This window comes from Dryobates pubescens, chromosome Z (genome assembly GCF_014839835.1).
Source record: "Dryobates pubescens isolate bDryPub1 chromosome Z, bDryPub1.pri, whole genome shotgun sequence".
Lineage (NCBI taxonomy): Eukaryota > Metazoa > Chordata > Aves > Piciformes > Picidae > Dryobates > Dryobates pubescens.
In genome coordinates, this window is record NC_071657.1 from 101,484,223 (window position 1) to 101,498,350 (window position 14,128).

The 14,128-nt window shown below is 37.9% G+C and overlaps 1 protein-coding gene across 1 annotated transcript in view; it reads right to left on the bottom strand.

The window, feature by feature from the left end:
• Window positions 1–994: 994 nt before the first annotated feature.
• The window catches only part of MOV10L1 (Mov10 like RISC complex RNA helicase 1), a 28,581-nt gene continuing 15,447 nt past the window's right edge, over window positions 995–14,128 (bottom strand). The window contains exons 15-25 of the mRNA XM_054177836.1: window positions 12,070–12,166; window positions 10,798–10,976; window positions 10,162–10,308; window positions 9,514–9,635; window positions 8,615–8,714; window positions 8,042–8,206; window positions 6,070–6,243; window positions 5,271–5,420; window positions 3,667–3,774; window positions 1,864–2,001; window positions 995–1,090 (exon numbers count right to left, since the gene is read on the bottom strand). Coding sequence (XP_054033811.1) covers window positions 995–1,090; window positions 1,864–2,001; window positions 3,667–3,774; window positions 5,271–5,420; window positions 6,070–6,243; window positions 8,042–8,206; window positions 8,615–8,714; window positions 9,514–9,635; window positions 10,162–10,308; window positions 10,798–10,976; window positions 12,070–12,166 — 1,476 coding nt within the window. The remainder of the gene's footprint in view (window positions 1,091–1,863; window positions 2,002–3,666; window positions 3,775–5,270; window positions 5,421–6,069; window positions 6,244–8,041; window positions 8,207–8,614; window positions 8,715–9,513; window positions 9,636–10,161; window positions 10,309–10,797; window positions 10,977–12,069; window positions 12,167–14,128) is intronic.

The window sequence follows — 14,128 nt, forward strand, 5'->3', positions numbered from 1 at the left end:
GCAGAAAGATGAGAAACACTGCAAGAAAAGGAAGACAAAGTTGTTTTGTATCACAGTCCACCTTCTCAGTCATTAATAGGCAGCAGCACCCACGGTGAAGGGAAAGGGTTAGAAAAACACAAAATTAGTATTAAATGCATAACAAATAGAAGCAGGAAAAGAAATGCCGCTTCTTCCTTTTCTTCAACATAAAGACAGTGTAAGCTCGCTCTGTGCAGCCATCTCAATGAGGCAAACACTCCTCTGGAAGCACTTAAAGCACTGCTCTCTCCAGTTTCTCCACTAGCAATTTTCTTCCCTCAAAAATGTTTACTTGCCCTATAAATTAAGAACTCTTCCAGAAAAATAAATGGCATGTATGATAATAAGCATTTATAACAAAATTACAAAATACTTGGTACAGTCCAGTTTTAGGAGGCCTTTCCCCAAGAGCAAAAGGTGCTGGATTTACTTGGGACTGAATTTCTCTCAAGTATTCATAGTTTCAACACAGATGAGGACTGAATGCATCTTTAACACTGAAAGACTAGTCACACCTGTCAAATAAAAGAAATGAGATAAAAATTTTGCTTACCTTGCCTTGAACAACAATTTTGATTAAAAAGTTTCATCTAGTAGGTAATACCCATTTAACAATGTTACTAGAAGGAACATGTTCAAACCCATCAAGTAAACTTGCTTAATTACAGTAAAGTCACCATAAACTTCTCCCCTCCTCTTCCCCCACCTCCCCAGTTATTGTCCAATGCATAATGCATTATTTAGGGATATATGAAATACCAAAGTCAGCAACAGTTCTTATTTAATACACTCTTCTTATGGGATGGGAGAAAATATGGTTACGTTACATGTTACGTTTACAATACTCAATGTAAAAATCGTATCTACTGTGGTATCACAAGTCATTGTATTTGTCATTCTTTCAAGTGATACTTGTTTTGAAACTGTTGTTAACTGATCCATATCTACCAACATTAAAATGAAGACCAGATACTCACTCCTGCAGGTGTTGCAGTTCTGAAGGCAAATCACAACCCACATAAACTCTGTTCATTACACTGTATTCTAACAATGCACAGAAACAGGGATCCTGCAAAAGAAAGATGTTTAGTTTAAATCATGCTGCTCTGTGAAGTGAATTTTCAAGTAAATTAACACAGCACATGAAGAGATCTTTTCCAAAACCAGAACAAATGGTGAAAGAGTGGTGTGACACAGGAAAAAGATGATCTAAGTTACACTTGCTGCACACAGATGTAAGGAGACTAAGCTCTCTAGTCAGACAATTTCTGGAATATTGCTTTCCTTCTCAACCAGAAAGACAGACATCTTCGCTGGTTTAACAACTTAACCCATGACACATCTTATTAAATATTGAGGAAAACTCACCTTATTCTTATAGCAGGAACTTGCAGGGGGTGAAAAGGAGACCACCTCACTGGCAGGCTGTCGTATTTATTAAGAACAATCACTTCCACTACCCTCTATTTAAAAAGGGGCAACTACATTTTGCGAAGAATCTGATTGCATAAGGTTATTCAGGGCATGCTTATGGGACTTGCAGGCCTCTGAATTTCAGCACTAAGGTTCTGACCCCTTCTAGAGAAAAAGGAGGCAGGACCCTGTATGCACAGATAATCGTTACAATTTTCTCTGCGCTTGAAAGTCTGCTGTGTGGGTGCCTGAACTGTCCATGTTCATAGGAACATATGGAGTTCAGATATTCCCAAATACAGACTGACGACAGCATACCAATTATTAACATTCTAATCTGATGTTCCCTCACATCAGATAACCCTCCAAACCATTCATTTACTGTGGCAAATGCCACTTGCCACTCAACGATCCAAACCCATAACTTACTTTCACAAGAACATGAGGATTTCCCACAACAATCAGCAAAGCTTTTGCTCTAGTAATTGCCACGTTAAATCTCTTAGGGTTAGAGAGAAATCCCAAACAGTGTCTGCCATCACCAAGTAAACCTCCCTGAGATCGCACCTAAAAATAAATAAATCAATGAGTAATTTTAGAAACAAAGGAAGAAAGCAACGTACCAAGTGTAACTAACATGGTATTTGCTTACTGCAGTAATCCATAGCTCAGTGTCAGCAATTGCACAAGTTAGCTTCATAATCCAAATGTCAGATAGCTAGTTATTTCCCACCAGTCTTACACAGGCTTGCTCTGTACTGTACATTCTTGAACAGTCACAAACACCTCAGGAACTCCATGTTCTCAACACTCAAATCTTTTACTTAGAGACTTACTGCACTAAAATCACATTAGCACTGGAAAATGCGAGTATATGCAGACTTTTGCATTCTGAACTGGATTCCATACTGCAGAAATACAGCTGTGTAGAGCCCAAAATGCCCATGAAGGAAAGTCTAAATCGTCAGATGCAGTTGTGTATACTGAACTGGTATCACTTGTAGATGTTCAAATGATGAACAGTTAGCCTTTCTCTAAAGCTTCCCAACTGTCTTTTTCACTATTCCAGCACAGATTTTTACTCCCATCCAGGAATTTAGTGTGCCTACAATGGTGTATTTGATGGATGTTGTCTCAGAACATGAAGGATTAGTATCACATATTCTGTTAGCAAGATGCCATTTGCAATAAGCCTCAGTAGCTATCAGGTGACTTAGCTGATACTTAGCTGACTTACACTTCTCAACTCCACATTGATTCCTCCTTAGAAGCACAAAAAAATCCCATCAAGAGCCCTAGACAATATTCTTACATGCCTGAGAAAAAGGGGACATAAAGAAGCTGTTATGGTTTTTGCCTTTATGGGACTTTCAAGTGAATTCAAACACAAGGGATGTATGTGTACACTGGAGCAGTATCTAGCACTTCAGAGGCAACTGGCATACACCTGCATCTAATCTCTGCATCTTCAGAGGCATGATGAATCAGCTGCTAGAGATGGAATTCCATACTCTAGTCAACTTTCTGAAAACTATGACTACATCTTTGTCTCATCTGCAGATGATCTTTCATTAAAACCCAGACATCTGCTGAAGCATATTGGTTATCAAGTTTGCAAAAAGGTGAGAGACAAGGGCTGCCAGCTTCCAAATAATAACAGCAACTCCTTCCCAGTACTTTGTGACATAACCCTTTTTCCCCTTTGTCAAATGCAAGGGATGGGCTCCACAAAAACCTACAGACATCTTGCCAAACACCTGCATCTTCCCATATTTCCTGAATGCTACCTGTTGTCAGTACTTTTCTGAAAGAAACGCTTATTACAAAAAGTGAATCTAAACACCATTATTTACTAATCTCTAGAGATGCAGTTTGTGCTCTTACACCTTCACATTCACATATGTACTCAGCCAAAACCAGCTTTAAAGCAAGTTAAAATGATGGCCTGTGACTCGTGCACTGCTGCTGCAGAAAACTCAGTATGGATTTTTCCTTTCCCCCAGCCCCTGTTTTTTCAATGTGTTGATAGCTCCAGATCCAAACAGACAGCACCTAGAAAAGACTTAACAATATTCCTATAATATAACCAGCACAGTAGTGAAAGTGCACCATTGTCACAGAAGTATCAACAAAGCTCTTTTTTTTTTTTTTTTTTTAAAGCCCTATGTCAAAAAGGAAACAGAATTATACACATACAAAAACTCTTTAAAGGACCAAACTAAACATACATACTGTTGATAAGATGGTAACTGTGTACTCCTGTCCTTGAAACATTTCTACACTGCCAACTTTAATGTCTGCCAAATCAACACTTCTCAGAAGAAATTTAATTTTTTCCACCTAGCAAAAAAAAAAAAAAAATGTTTGGAGGAATTTATATTTGAGTGAATTATGTGAAAACTGAACATGTACTACGTTGACAAGTATGTGATTTAACACAGATGCCACAGGAAATGCCTACAGCAAGGTTAGCCATCATCTACTAGTACTATTTTAAAACAAAGCTGTAGCTTTCCCAGAACAGTATCCCACCTATTACACATTTAAAAGGAAATCAGATTTTTAATAATCCAGATCTTTTTCCAATGTGCACTGTATTCAAAATCATGATCACCACATATGGCAGGGCAAGCAGCTATCCCTAGCCCCTCAGCAAGTCTCTGCATAGATTCTACCTCTGTTTGCCAGCTGCATCATGCTGAGTGGAAGGCAGAGGTCAGATGTGACCTCAAGTACCCTCCCCAAAAGAGAAAGAAAACAAGGAGTTGTCTCTCACACTACATGCAGGATCAGCATATTACCATGTGCTAAACGCTGCCTGGAGACTGTACCTTAAGTGCTCTTAAGAATTTACCAAGAAAGCATGCCTGGCTAAGCTGAGGATTACAGTCAATGACTACTTTCTGATCAGCATTCCTGCAGTACCCGTTGACTTTCTTGAAGCAGATGTTATCTGTCTTACATGATAGGCTCATCACACCAAATACTGTGAAGTGTTTAGGGAGTATAAGAGGTTCAGTCACATCAATACTGCATCCAGTATTTGGAAAAATAAACATGTAACTAAACATAGGCAGGTGCATACATCTGACCAATAGGATAGGTGAAGGCAGATCTCTAATTTGCAAGTGAGACTTAATCAAAAGGGGTTGGTCTTTCCCACACACCTCAAACTCAAGCATCCAACATCATGATTACTGAGATATGAGCATCAAGAAAACCAATAGGCACATTGTTCAGAGCATCCTCTGGAAAGGAACGATCTAATCTTCTGTTTAAAATGAAAGTAGACATCTCATATGTAACCATTCTATGGTAGTTTTAAAAACAAAGCATGACATCTGAAGTCAACATTCAACATCCTCTAGAGGTTTAAATAGCAGCACAAACTGCCTGACTACACAACAGCTAAGGAGTCCCAATTCCTCCAGTTTCCTCAAAGCCATAACAAGGTGATGCAAGACCTAGTTCACTACACTTCCCTTTTGTTCCACTCCTCAGTTCAGAAAGTGACAGAATCAGATTTTTGTTGGATAATAAATTCTTAACTTGCATCCTTTACTCCCAATGACTAAAAACTCTGCTTCCATCTCCAAAGCTGTAAGCAGATCTCTCTTTTAATAATCTGATTTTTAAAGCAAACAAAAAAAAGTAGGATGCCATTAGTGCTGTCTTTTTCTAGATTTCAATAGAAACATCATTAATAATTACACCTTTCAATATATCACGTAACAGTGAAGTTTGGTGATATGCCTCCCTGCCTAACACCACAGCCACAATATAAAAATCACAAGATGAAATACAGCAACTCTGAAGTTCTTAGACACCAGTTATACCTGTTTATGATATGGTGTAATCACTCCAATATCAGCCACTGACACTGCAGCACTTTCATTTTTAGCAAGGTGGCAACAGTACCGCATTACCTGAACTGCTTCAGTTGCATTAAACCACGAGGGACTGTGGCCTTCACGTACTTCACTGCCCTGTATGAGAGGAAAGAAACAAGACAATGAAGACCATGTGCAGAAGAGACTACATATTAATACATTGCATCCTAAATACAAAACCCCCTTGATTTTATATGATTTCTTTATTATATACCCTGATTAAAAAAAGCATCACCTAACTTTTTCTTTCTAAACTGCGGAATTCGTATGACAATAGTACTTTGAGTGTGCAAAGGAGGTTAATCAGAGTTGAGATTTAGAAGTGCTAGGCAAGTCAGTATCTTGCTTTTGTGCAAGGTATTAGAGTTCAAAAGCAAGCCTCCCCAAAAGCTGGGTATTACCACTTTTTACTGTCTTGAAAAGTATCGAAACTTTTTTCCTTAAGTGCGATTTTCCCCCTACCTGCTTTAAACCTCAGAAATTCCCTTAGTGGCGTGCGTTCATTCTAATGCAGCAAGCTCAAAGGCAATCTAAAAGCAGGTGGCTGTAGCCCCATCTTGGTCAATCTGCTATGAATTTAAATTTCTATCAAAATGGCTCCACAACACACTTCATTGGGCAGCTGCTCAAGTAGTTGGTTTGTAAAACTAGATGATTTTTCAGATCCTTTAACTCATCTACATCATCAGCAAACTTCTGTAAGTCCTCCCTATTCATACTTTCACTGCATGAACATTTTACATACCCTTATTCCATGGAAAATTAATGGAAATCCCTTCCGGGGCAATTTGCTCCAATGCAACAGAGAAGTTACTACTGCATCATCTGCACAAACTTCTAGTTCCTTATCATAAAACAATTTAGATGGCAAGGCAAGCAGTGCAGAATGTGACCTGTAGTTCTTTGTGAGTTTTGTGATCTGGAAAGACAAAAACCAAAACACGTAACTGAAACAAGTAATTATGCATCACACTTCACAGTGCGCAGCTCCCAAGTGATACTATCTTACCATTCTCTAGCACTTTTCTAAAGTTGCTGAAGAAGCAAAAACTGCAGGTGTGATGATAAATACTAAATAAAAGCAGTTATTGAAAGGACCATGTCTTTCCCTTCCAAAGGATAAAAGAAAGAAAAATAGAACTGAATGTACACAATAGATGAGAAACATTTTATCTATAAGCACTTTAAGAGAGTCAGATTCTATTCATGGGGTTTCCATGGATGTAACTTATTTTGAGAAAATCTTGACAGGTGGAAAGAGAGAAGCAGAAAGGCTCATAGCAGGCAGCCTTAGAAATCAGAAGTGTGGTTTGTCTTTAGATAAAATAATGGCTTTAATGGGAGCATTCTGGTAAGTAATAAGCAGCTCAAAAGAGAAACACCCGATACTCAACTCCAATGTGTTAACAGTTTAAAGGGGGAACTTTAGCCTAGTTCCTGATTGCAAAGACTGAAAGTAAAATAAATTACCACTGGATACAAAAGAAAAATAATGATAAGGTTTATATGATTCATTGGATTGCTAACAGGATATAGAGAAGAGGTATAAACAGTTTGCTCACTTTTCTTCTCCTGTCTCTTCTGCTTGCAACTCTTCTCTCTCCCTCTTTTGTGTGGCCTTGCCAGGGTATCTCTGTTTTGGCTACAGTGTGAGGTAACCAGAGGAAGGAGGGAGTGGAAAAGGAAGTGAGTGGGTCCCCTGGATGAATCCAGGGGGGTCTTAGGAGTTTCCATTTTGTTTATAAATAGTAAATCTTTTTAATTTTTTTTTTTTTAATGATGTTTTGTACATATTCATTGCATTTTGTATTCCTAGATTGTAGTTTGCTTGTAAGTATAGCTTCATTATCTTCCATCCCAAACTGACCTAGTCTGGCAATTTTATTTTGGGGGTATTTTCTCCAAACTGGAGGGTAATTTCAACCCTCCACACTTAAAGGCTTAAAGCCCTCATACTTCTCACCCTCAGTATGCCAATTCTCTTTAAGCACTGCATAAAGACGCACTAATTAAAGTCTGCTGTAACAGATTTTAGGAGGAAACACAACAGGTTGAACTCAACCTAAAGCCTAATCCCAAACACCCATAACTCCCTGCCTTCCCTGGTCATCTAGTCATCTTAGTAAGTTTACTTGTAGCCCTGTATTTCAGGTTCAGCCAAAACTTAAAGAAGATGAAACATCTGTGGTCATTTATGTACTATGCTATCCCTGCCACTTTACACAGACATACAAGAGCTTTGGGAAGCTATCCTTCAGGGGAAGGGGTGATAAAGAAACAAACCCTTCCCAAACCACATTTGCAAAATTAATCTTTTGTTTAAACACAAGGCTTTGTTTGTCTTATTTTAAAAGCAAAAGTTGTTCTTGTTTATTTGTGGAAAATTAAGTTATGAAGTTATGGTAACCGTGGACAGAGATAGAAGGGAATTTTACGCCATTATTTAGAACTCTGTGCATCGTATTTGATTTGTTCTGCTTAAGAATAGAAACCCCCTTCAAAGAGGGTATTTAACATACTGTAGGGCTCAGCATCCTTATTATTCAGAGTATATATTCAAAATAATCAAGCCTTCCTGGAGAACTAATGCTCAGGCTAAACTTATCACTAAGCATCAGGAAACAAAAAGGTAGTAAGGGAACTGAAGGAACCACAATCCTTTTTGACACAGATGAAAACAAACAAACAAACAAACCCTAGGAAACTGTTTTACTCACCACCAAAGGATTATATGCTCCAGAGGTACTAAAAGCATCCTCATCTCTCAGATATATCTCTCTTGATGTCAGTCTTTCCAGCAAGGATATATTCAATCCAAAAGCTAGTGCAATTTGAGATTTAATTACAGGCCCTAACTGCTTTGGATCTCCAACAAGAATGATCTGCATATGCAATTAAAAATAAATAAATACATATTTTGTTAAAACAGTTGTTTAAAAAAAAAAGTAGTTTCAGTAACATGCACACTTCATAATTCAAAGGGCAATTTATATCAAGTATTCCTCTTTCCTTGGAACACGTAATCTGTTTGCAAATGAGGGATAGACACAGAAGTACATTGTTGTCTTAAATGCTGTTTTGACATCTCCCACACACCAAATTGTGTCCTACCAGTGCAGACTTGTTTAAAATGCAAAACAATTTATGGGAAATGGATGTTGTGTATGAGTAAGACTACAAGTACACAGAATTTCATACACATTTGCAGGGAATGGCTGCATGCATTCTATGCCACTCACAAAACCAACAAACAACATTAAACATTTTTCCTATCAGTAAATGATAACTACCTGTCCATTAGCTTCTGAAATCAATCCAATGGGAATCAGGCTCTCTGGTTCACTTGCTTGCCCTGCCTCATCCAAAATCACATGAGTGAAGTGTCCAAGTCTAGAATAAAGTAACATGAACCCAAAGCAGGGCTGTTTGCAGATTAGTTCATTCTGCCACCCTGTGGTTGACCTCAGCAATTCTGTTAAATTCCTTGCCAACTGTACCAGGCACCCCCACATACATGAACAAAGGCAGGTGTTTTCAACACAATACAGAAAAAAGCCCACAGTAACTTTAATTTGTAATCTTTGATTTTGCTTACATACTCTGACATACAATATTACTGGTTGCCTTAAAGCATTGTTTATACCAAGGTTAAGACAGTGAGAAAAGCTTTCCTTGTTCTCAATTTGAGCTATTTAATGAGAACAATACAGTGAGTAGCAGAGACAGTCCCCAGGCTTTTCTTCTCACAAACAACTCAGGCTTCAGTGTCCTTTTACAAAGTTAAAATCAGAGGAATCTTTAGGTAACTGCACTGGACACAGCGATTGCTCACAGTTAGTAAAGGTGACTTGAAAAAAGCCAAATACAATGTTAATTTTTAGTGTGACAATCATTATGAGCCGAAGTGACAGTCAACAATATATAATCAGCAAGGCTACTATTGGTAATGGAGAATAAGTTAGTATCAATTTTTTAAACATTATTCAAGATAATTATTAAATTTACCACTTAGAGTGTCTAAGCATTACCAAACCCAAGTGGTTTGCTAGGAAGACAATTTCAAAACGGATGCAGCATATGCAACAAACTGTATTAAACCAGCTTAAGTTACAGCACTAAGGGTATCCAAAAGCTCCAGATTTTGTAGCACCCAGCTATCTCTGCAATAGGAATATCTGTAATATTCTACCTTATTCCTGTTTGATAAAACATCCCTGCACTGCTGCATGTGACAACTATTATTCTGAACCACAATGCTTTCTTAATATCTTCACCATCTCTGCAGTAAGGTTTCACTAGGTCATCAATTTGCTGCAGGGGAAAAAAAAAAAGTAGTGAAACACTTAATACACCAAAATGAACTGTTTGCCTAAACAAAGTAGTCCATATGCAAGACATCTGTGTTTTCTTTGTTGTAAGGATCAAAACTGAATATATGGATGTTTCATATACATATATAAATCTATACATACACATGAAAGGCCCACAAAATGCCTGTGCTGCATAAGGATGACAAACCTACTTGCTTACTTTTCTGTGTTGGAGACAAATGCCTGACTTCAGTAACACATTTTAAGATTGCTTTGTAAGCAAAAGCATTTTACCACAGAGTTAAGCACTGCAGGGGAGAGGTTAAGGTTCTAAGCTCATACAATCTAATTGAGGACCATGATCAGTATTTTCCAGTTCATCTCCTGGAAAAGTTGAAATAGTATGTTTGTACGTTGGATCCTAAAGGCAGCTAACCAGACCAATTGCCACTGACAATTACATTACTAAATCAGTACTTTTAAGATCAAAATGGAAGTTTTAACTGGTAAGTGTCTGTAGTATTTACCTCTGTTGACCTGAAGCTAGCATTAACTCGGACCATAGCTCCTGGCTCTAACATATTGCTTTCGTGCAGACGCAAGCAAATCAGATCTGTTGCAGCATTTGATGGTGCACAAACCAAAATTCGACTATCTGGTAGAGCATAATGTATCTACATTGAAAATGGACACAAAAAAAAAGTTGTTTAGAGAAGCAGCAATAACTCAAACATGACCATTTTATTTCATTGAACACAGAATCTGAAGAGTTTAGCATACACGTAACATTCATTCATCCTTTTGCAGTTCAAGACCACCAGTCTTGGAAGTCATGGCTAAGTAGCCTGAAACCGAGTGTAGGGACAGCAACATTTATTCATGGTTACCACATTAATGTGTGTCTGTGCTTCACTGGTTTGTCTTATGCACTATTTTAACCATGTATTAGATATGAAAGCTTTAAAGACAAAAAAATTTGTAAAGAAATCATTCAGCAGTTGTTAAGTCAATAAAATTTTTTCCTCTTTCATGGAGCTATGAAAACTTATCTCAGAATATTTTGAAAACTCCTTGGGAAGAAGATGTAACAATACTTGCAGAATTACTCGAAGTGTTCCACCACTGAAAAGATTAGAGATGACAGATTTGTCATCCACCATTACCTGTAAAATAGCTTCAATTACTGTTACTGTCTTCCCAGTTCCTGGTGGTCCAAAGAGAATGTAAGGTATTGGACGACATTCACCACTCAAGATTCTTTTCACTGCCAGTTTCTGTTGCTCATTCAACATAGGATTGAAAAATACACCATCTCTCTGTTTAAGTGTCACAGTTTCACCAACTAGAATCAAGATAAGCACATACTAAAACCTCCACATAAATATTTACCATACACAAATTAAAGCAATTCAATTCACATAAAATCATTCTCTGTGGTAACAACTAATGAATTCTCAAAAATTCCAGTTTCATAGACTAGCATGTGGAAAATACACCATTAGCATCTCAGAACTGTATTGGCTCTGTAATAAAACTGAAGGCCAGAAAAGGCCTGATTACATAACCAATCAATCTGTAAAAACTGTGCTCAAAAATTTTAGCATCAAGCTCACTTGTTTTCCCATAGAATAGCAAAGTTTCAGTAACTTTCAGCAACTGATACCTCAAGGATCATACCAGTATGAGATGAACAGTGGTAAATTACAGCTACTGACATTTCTTAATTCTGTCTGAATTAATCTAGCTTCAGCATTCCACAACAGTTTATTAACCCTTGGACAGAAGTGCATTCTAGGTAATACAGTCTATAGCAGTAGGATGCTGTGGTAGGTTGAAAGATATACAAAGTGACAAAAATCACCTTCTTTGGCCATTAGGTAAACTAATATTTGAAGTCATACTTTTCACAAAAGCATAGGAATGATCTGAGCTTTTTGCAAACTGTTCTAAGTTTTGGCATCTTTGGTGGAGCAGCTGTCCCAAGGACGAGATGCAGCATCCCAGTTACAAACTGGTAACTTCGAACATGACCAAAGATTTACAAAAGTAAAGGACTAGGAAATGGTAATTTATTGAGTCCAAAACATATCACTAGATGTTTGCTGGCCTCTCCCTGGAAGTGTTTTGAAGCCAGGCTGGATGGTGCTTTGAGCAACCTGATCTAGCAGAAGGCATCCCTGTCCATGGTAGGAGCATTGGAACTAGATGATCTTCTAAGGTCCCTTCCAACCCAAACCATTCTATTATTCTGTGACCTAGAGATGTTTAAATAGTCTACAAAGAAATCTCCACTGAATACTTGCCAGTACTTTTCTAGAATTTGTCTTTAGAAGACAGCATGAGGACATTTAAAAGGTATCTTGCTCAGCCCTGGCTTACTGAAGTGATTGCAATCTTGAACTGTTTATGCTTGAACGTAAAGTACAGAAGTATACCAGGTGGGTTTCTTTGTGCAGCTACTCCTGTCACATCTGGTATGTCCACATCCCTTGATGCTCTGCCTTTTGCCTGTTCGCTCTGCATTTTTTTGACCTGAAAATGGCAAGTGAAGATAAATGCATTTGTAACCTTAAAGCATTAAAAAGATAGTTCTGTCATTTTTGAGTTGCTAGGTTTACATTTTTCACATAAAATAGCATTATCCCATTTAACAGAGTATCTGCTGTGAAAGGCAGAAAGACTGGTGGAAGACTGTGCTAGGAATTCTCACCTTAAATTTAAGATTTCTAGAAGTTTGGTTTTTGTGAACAGTAAACATTTATTTCTCCAATATTTTGCAGGCTCAGATGAGGATTTTGAAGCCATGGCTAAATAACTCATTTCTTGCCACAAATGCTAACATTCAGACTCTATATCCCTAGGCAAAATGATGCCTCTATCACATTGCAGTATGGGAGAAAACTGCTTGTAAGGACCATTGTGTCTGCAAGGTTCTGGACCAGATGCTTCAATCATCTTAATATTGATCATAATCCAGTGAAGTGGTGTTAGATGTTGATTACTCCTTGTACAGGACAGAGGTATCATCCAGAGATGTTTGCTGCTTTCCCAGTGCCATGACATCACAGAAGGTCTACAAGACTCATTCAGTCCTTCTGAATACTTCCTTTGCTGCTTACTCATGGGTGTATTTTTGACACCTTGAATAGATCAAGAGGAGGATCATATAGCTCTGGGTAAGCATGAGGGGTACAAGTATTGATCTCCACTATCCTTCTAGTCAAACAGAAAGGCCACAGTAGAAGCAGGCATCTTGCAGAACAGTAACTCACTATGCTGCTGCGCCCACCAGCACAGTGGCCTATAACAGGTCTGCACCAGAAGGAAGACCACCTTATGACTGGAAAATAAGAGCGATTAGGAATAGTCAACACCGCTAATCCGAGATGTTTCATGACTAACCTGATTTTATTCTATGATGGAGAGACTACTATGTGAACAGACTGTTATGTGGACAAAAGAAAAGCCATCATTGATTGTAGCACTCCTTGACTTCAGCAAGGCGTTCAAAATAGTTTACTTACTACATCCTAGGGCTACAAATAAGAATGATATTGGCTAGATCAACACACAGTTATACAAGGTGAAAACTGACGGAATTACTTGGGTCAAAGATTATTAAATCAAGAGTTTGATACTCAACTGGAAGTTGGTCAAAAGCGAAGAATTCCAGGGTTGTTCTTGGGATCAATATTATTCAGTATCTTCTACAATAACTTTATCTTGCTAGAGTGAAGGACTTATGTATCTATTATTAAGGACTTATGTAGCAATGAAAACTAATCTAAGGCAAATCTGACAATTCCAGTTATAATGGCACAGGATTGGTGTTGTTTTTTTTTCTTTTAGTAAGTATTTCCCATTGAGTGTTAGCTTAACAAAATCAGTTATCATATTGTATCATCATGCTATCATCAGCATCATCATTGCTGTGCTCAGGCAAACAAAATCATGTAAGAAAGCAGCCGCATACAACTTTGATTCTCTGATATTCCATAAAGCAATTCCTTTCTAACAACAGCTGTACAGGCCACGTTTGTTTCCAATCTCCATGGTATTCAGCATTTTAAGGAACATTTACAGAATAAATACCTTACTTTCTTGCTGGGAGCATTGTTGAAGATCAGCACCACAATACTCAGTAGTATTCTGGGTCTTGACAGCTTGTGGTGATTTTAAGACAAGCTTTTCTGGAAATAACACTTAGAATTTCGAGGAGAAAGAGAAAGTAGATAAATGTGAAAGCCACACAAACATTTTGTGTATTTCATTGACTACATCAATACTGACAGGGCAGGTTGCTCAAGTCACCAAAACCGGTTTATTAGAATGTAAAAGTGGCAAATACCTGTGAAGTTCATAAACCAAGAAATCAGTGGCTTTTAATGAACTGAGGTAACAAAACATGACATGTCACTTTCTGTTATTTTAACAGCACAGATTTTACAGTCCTACTGGCTCAAGCAGTACGCACAAGTTTGTTTCCACTCCTGT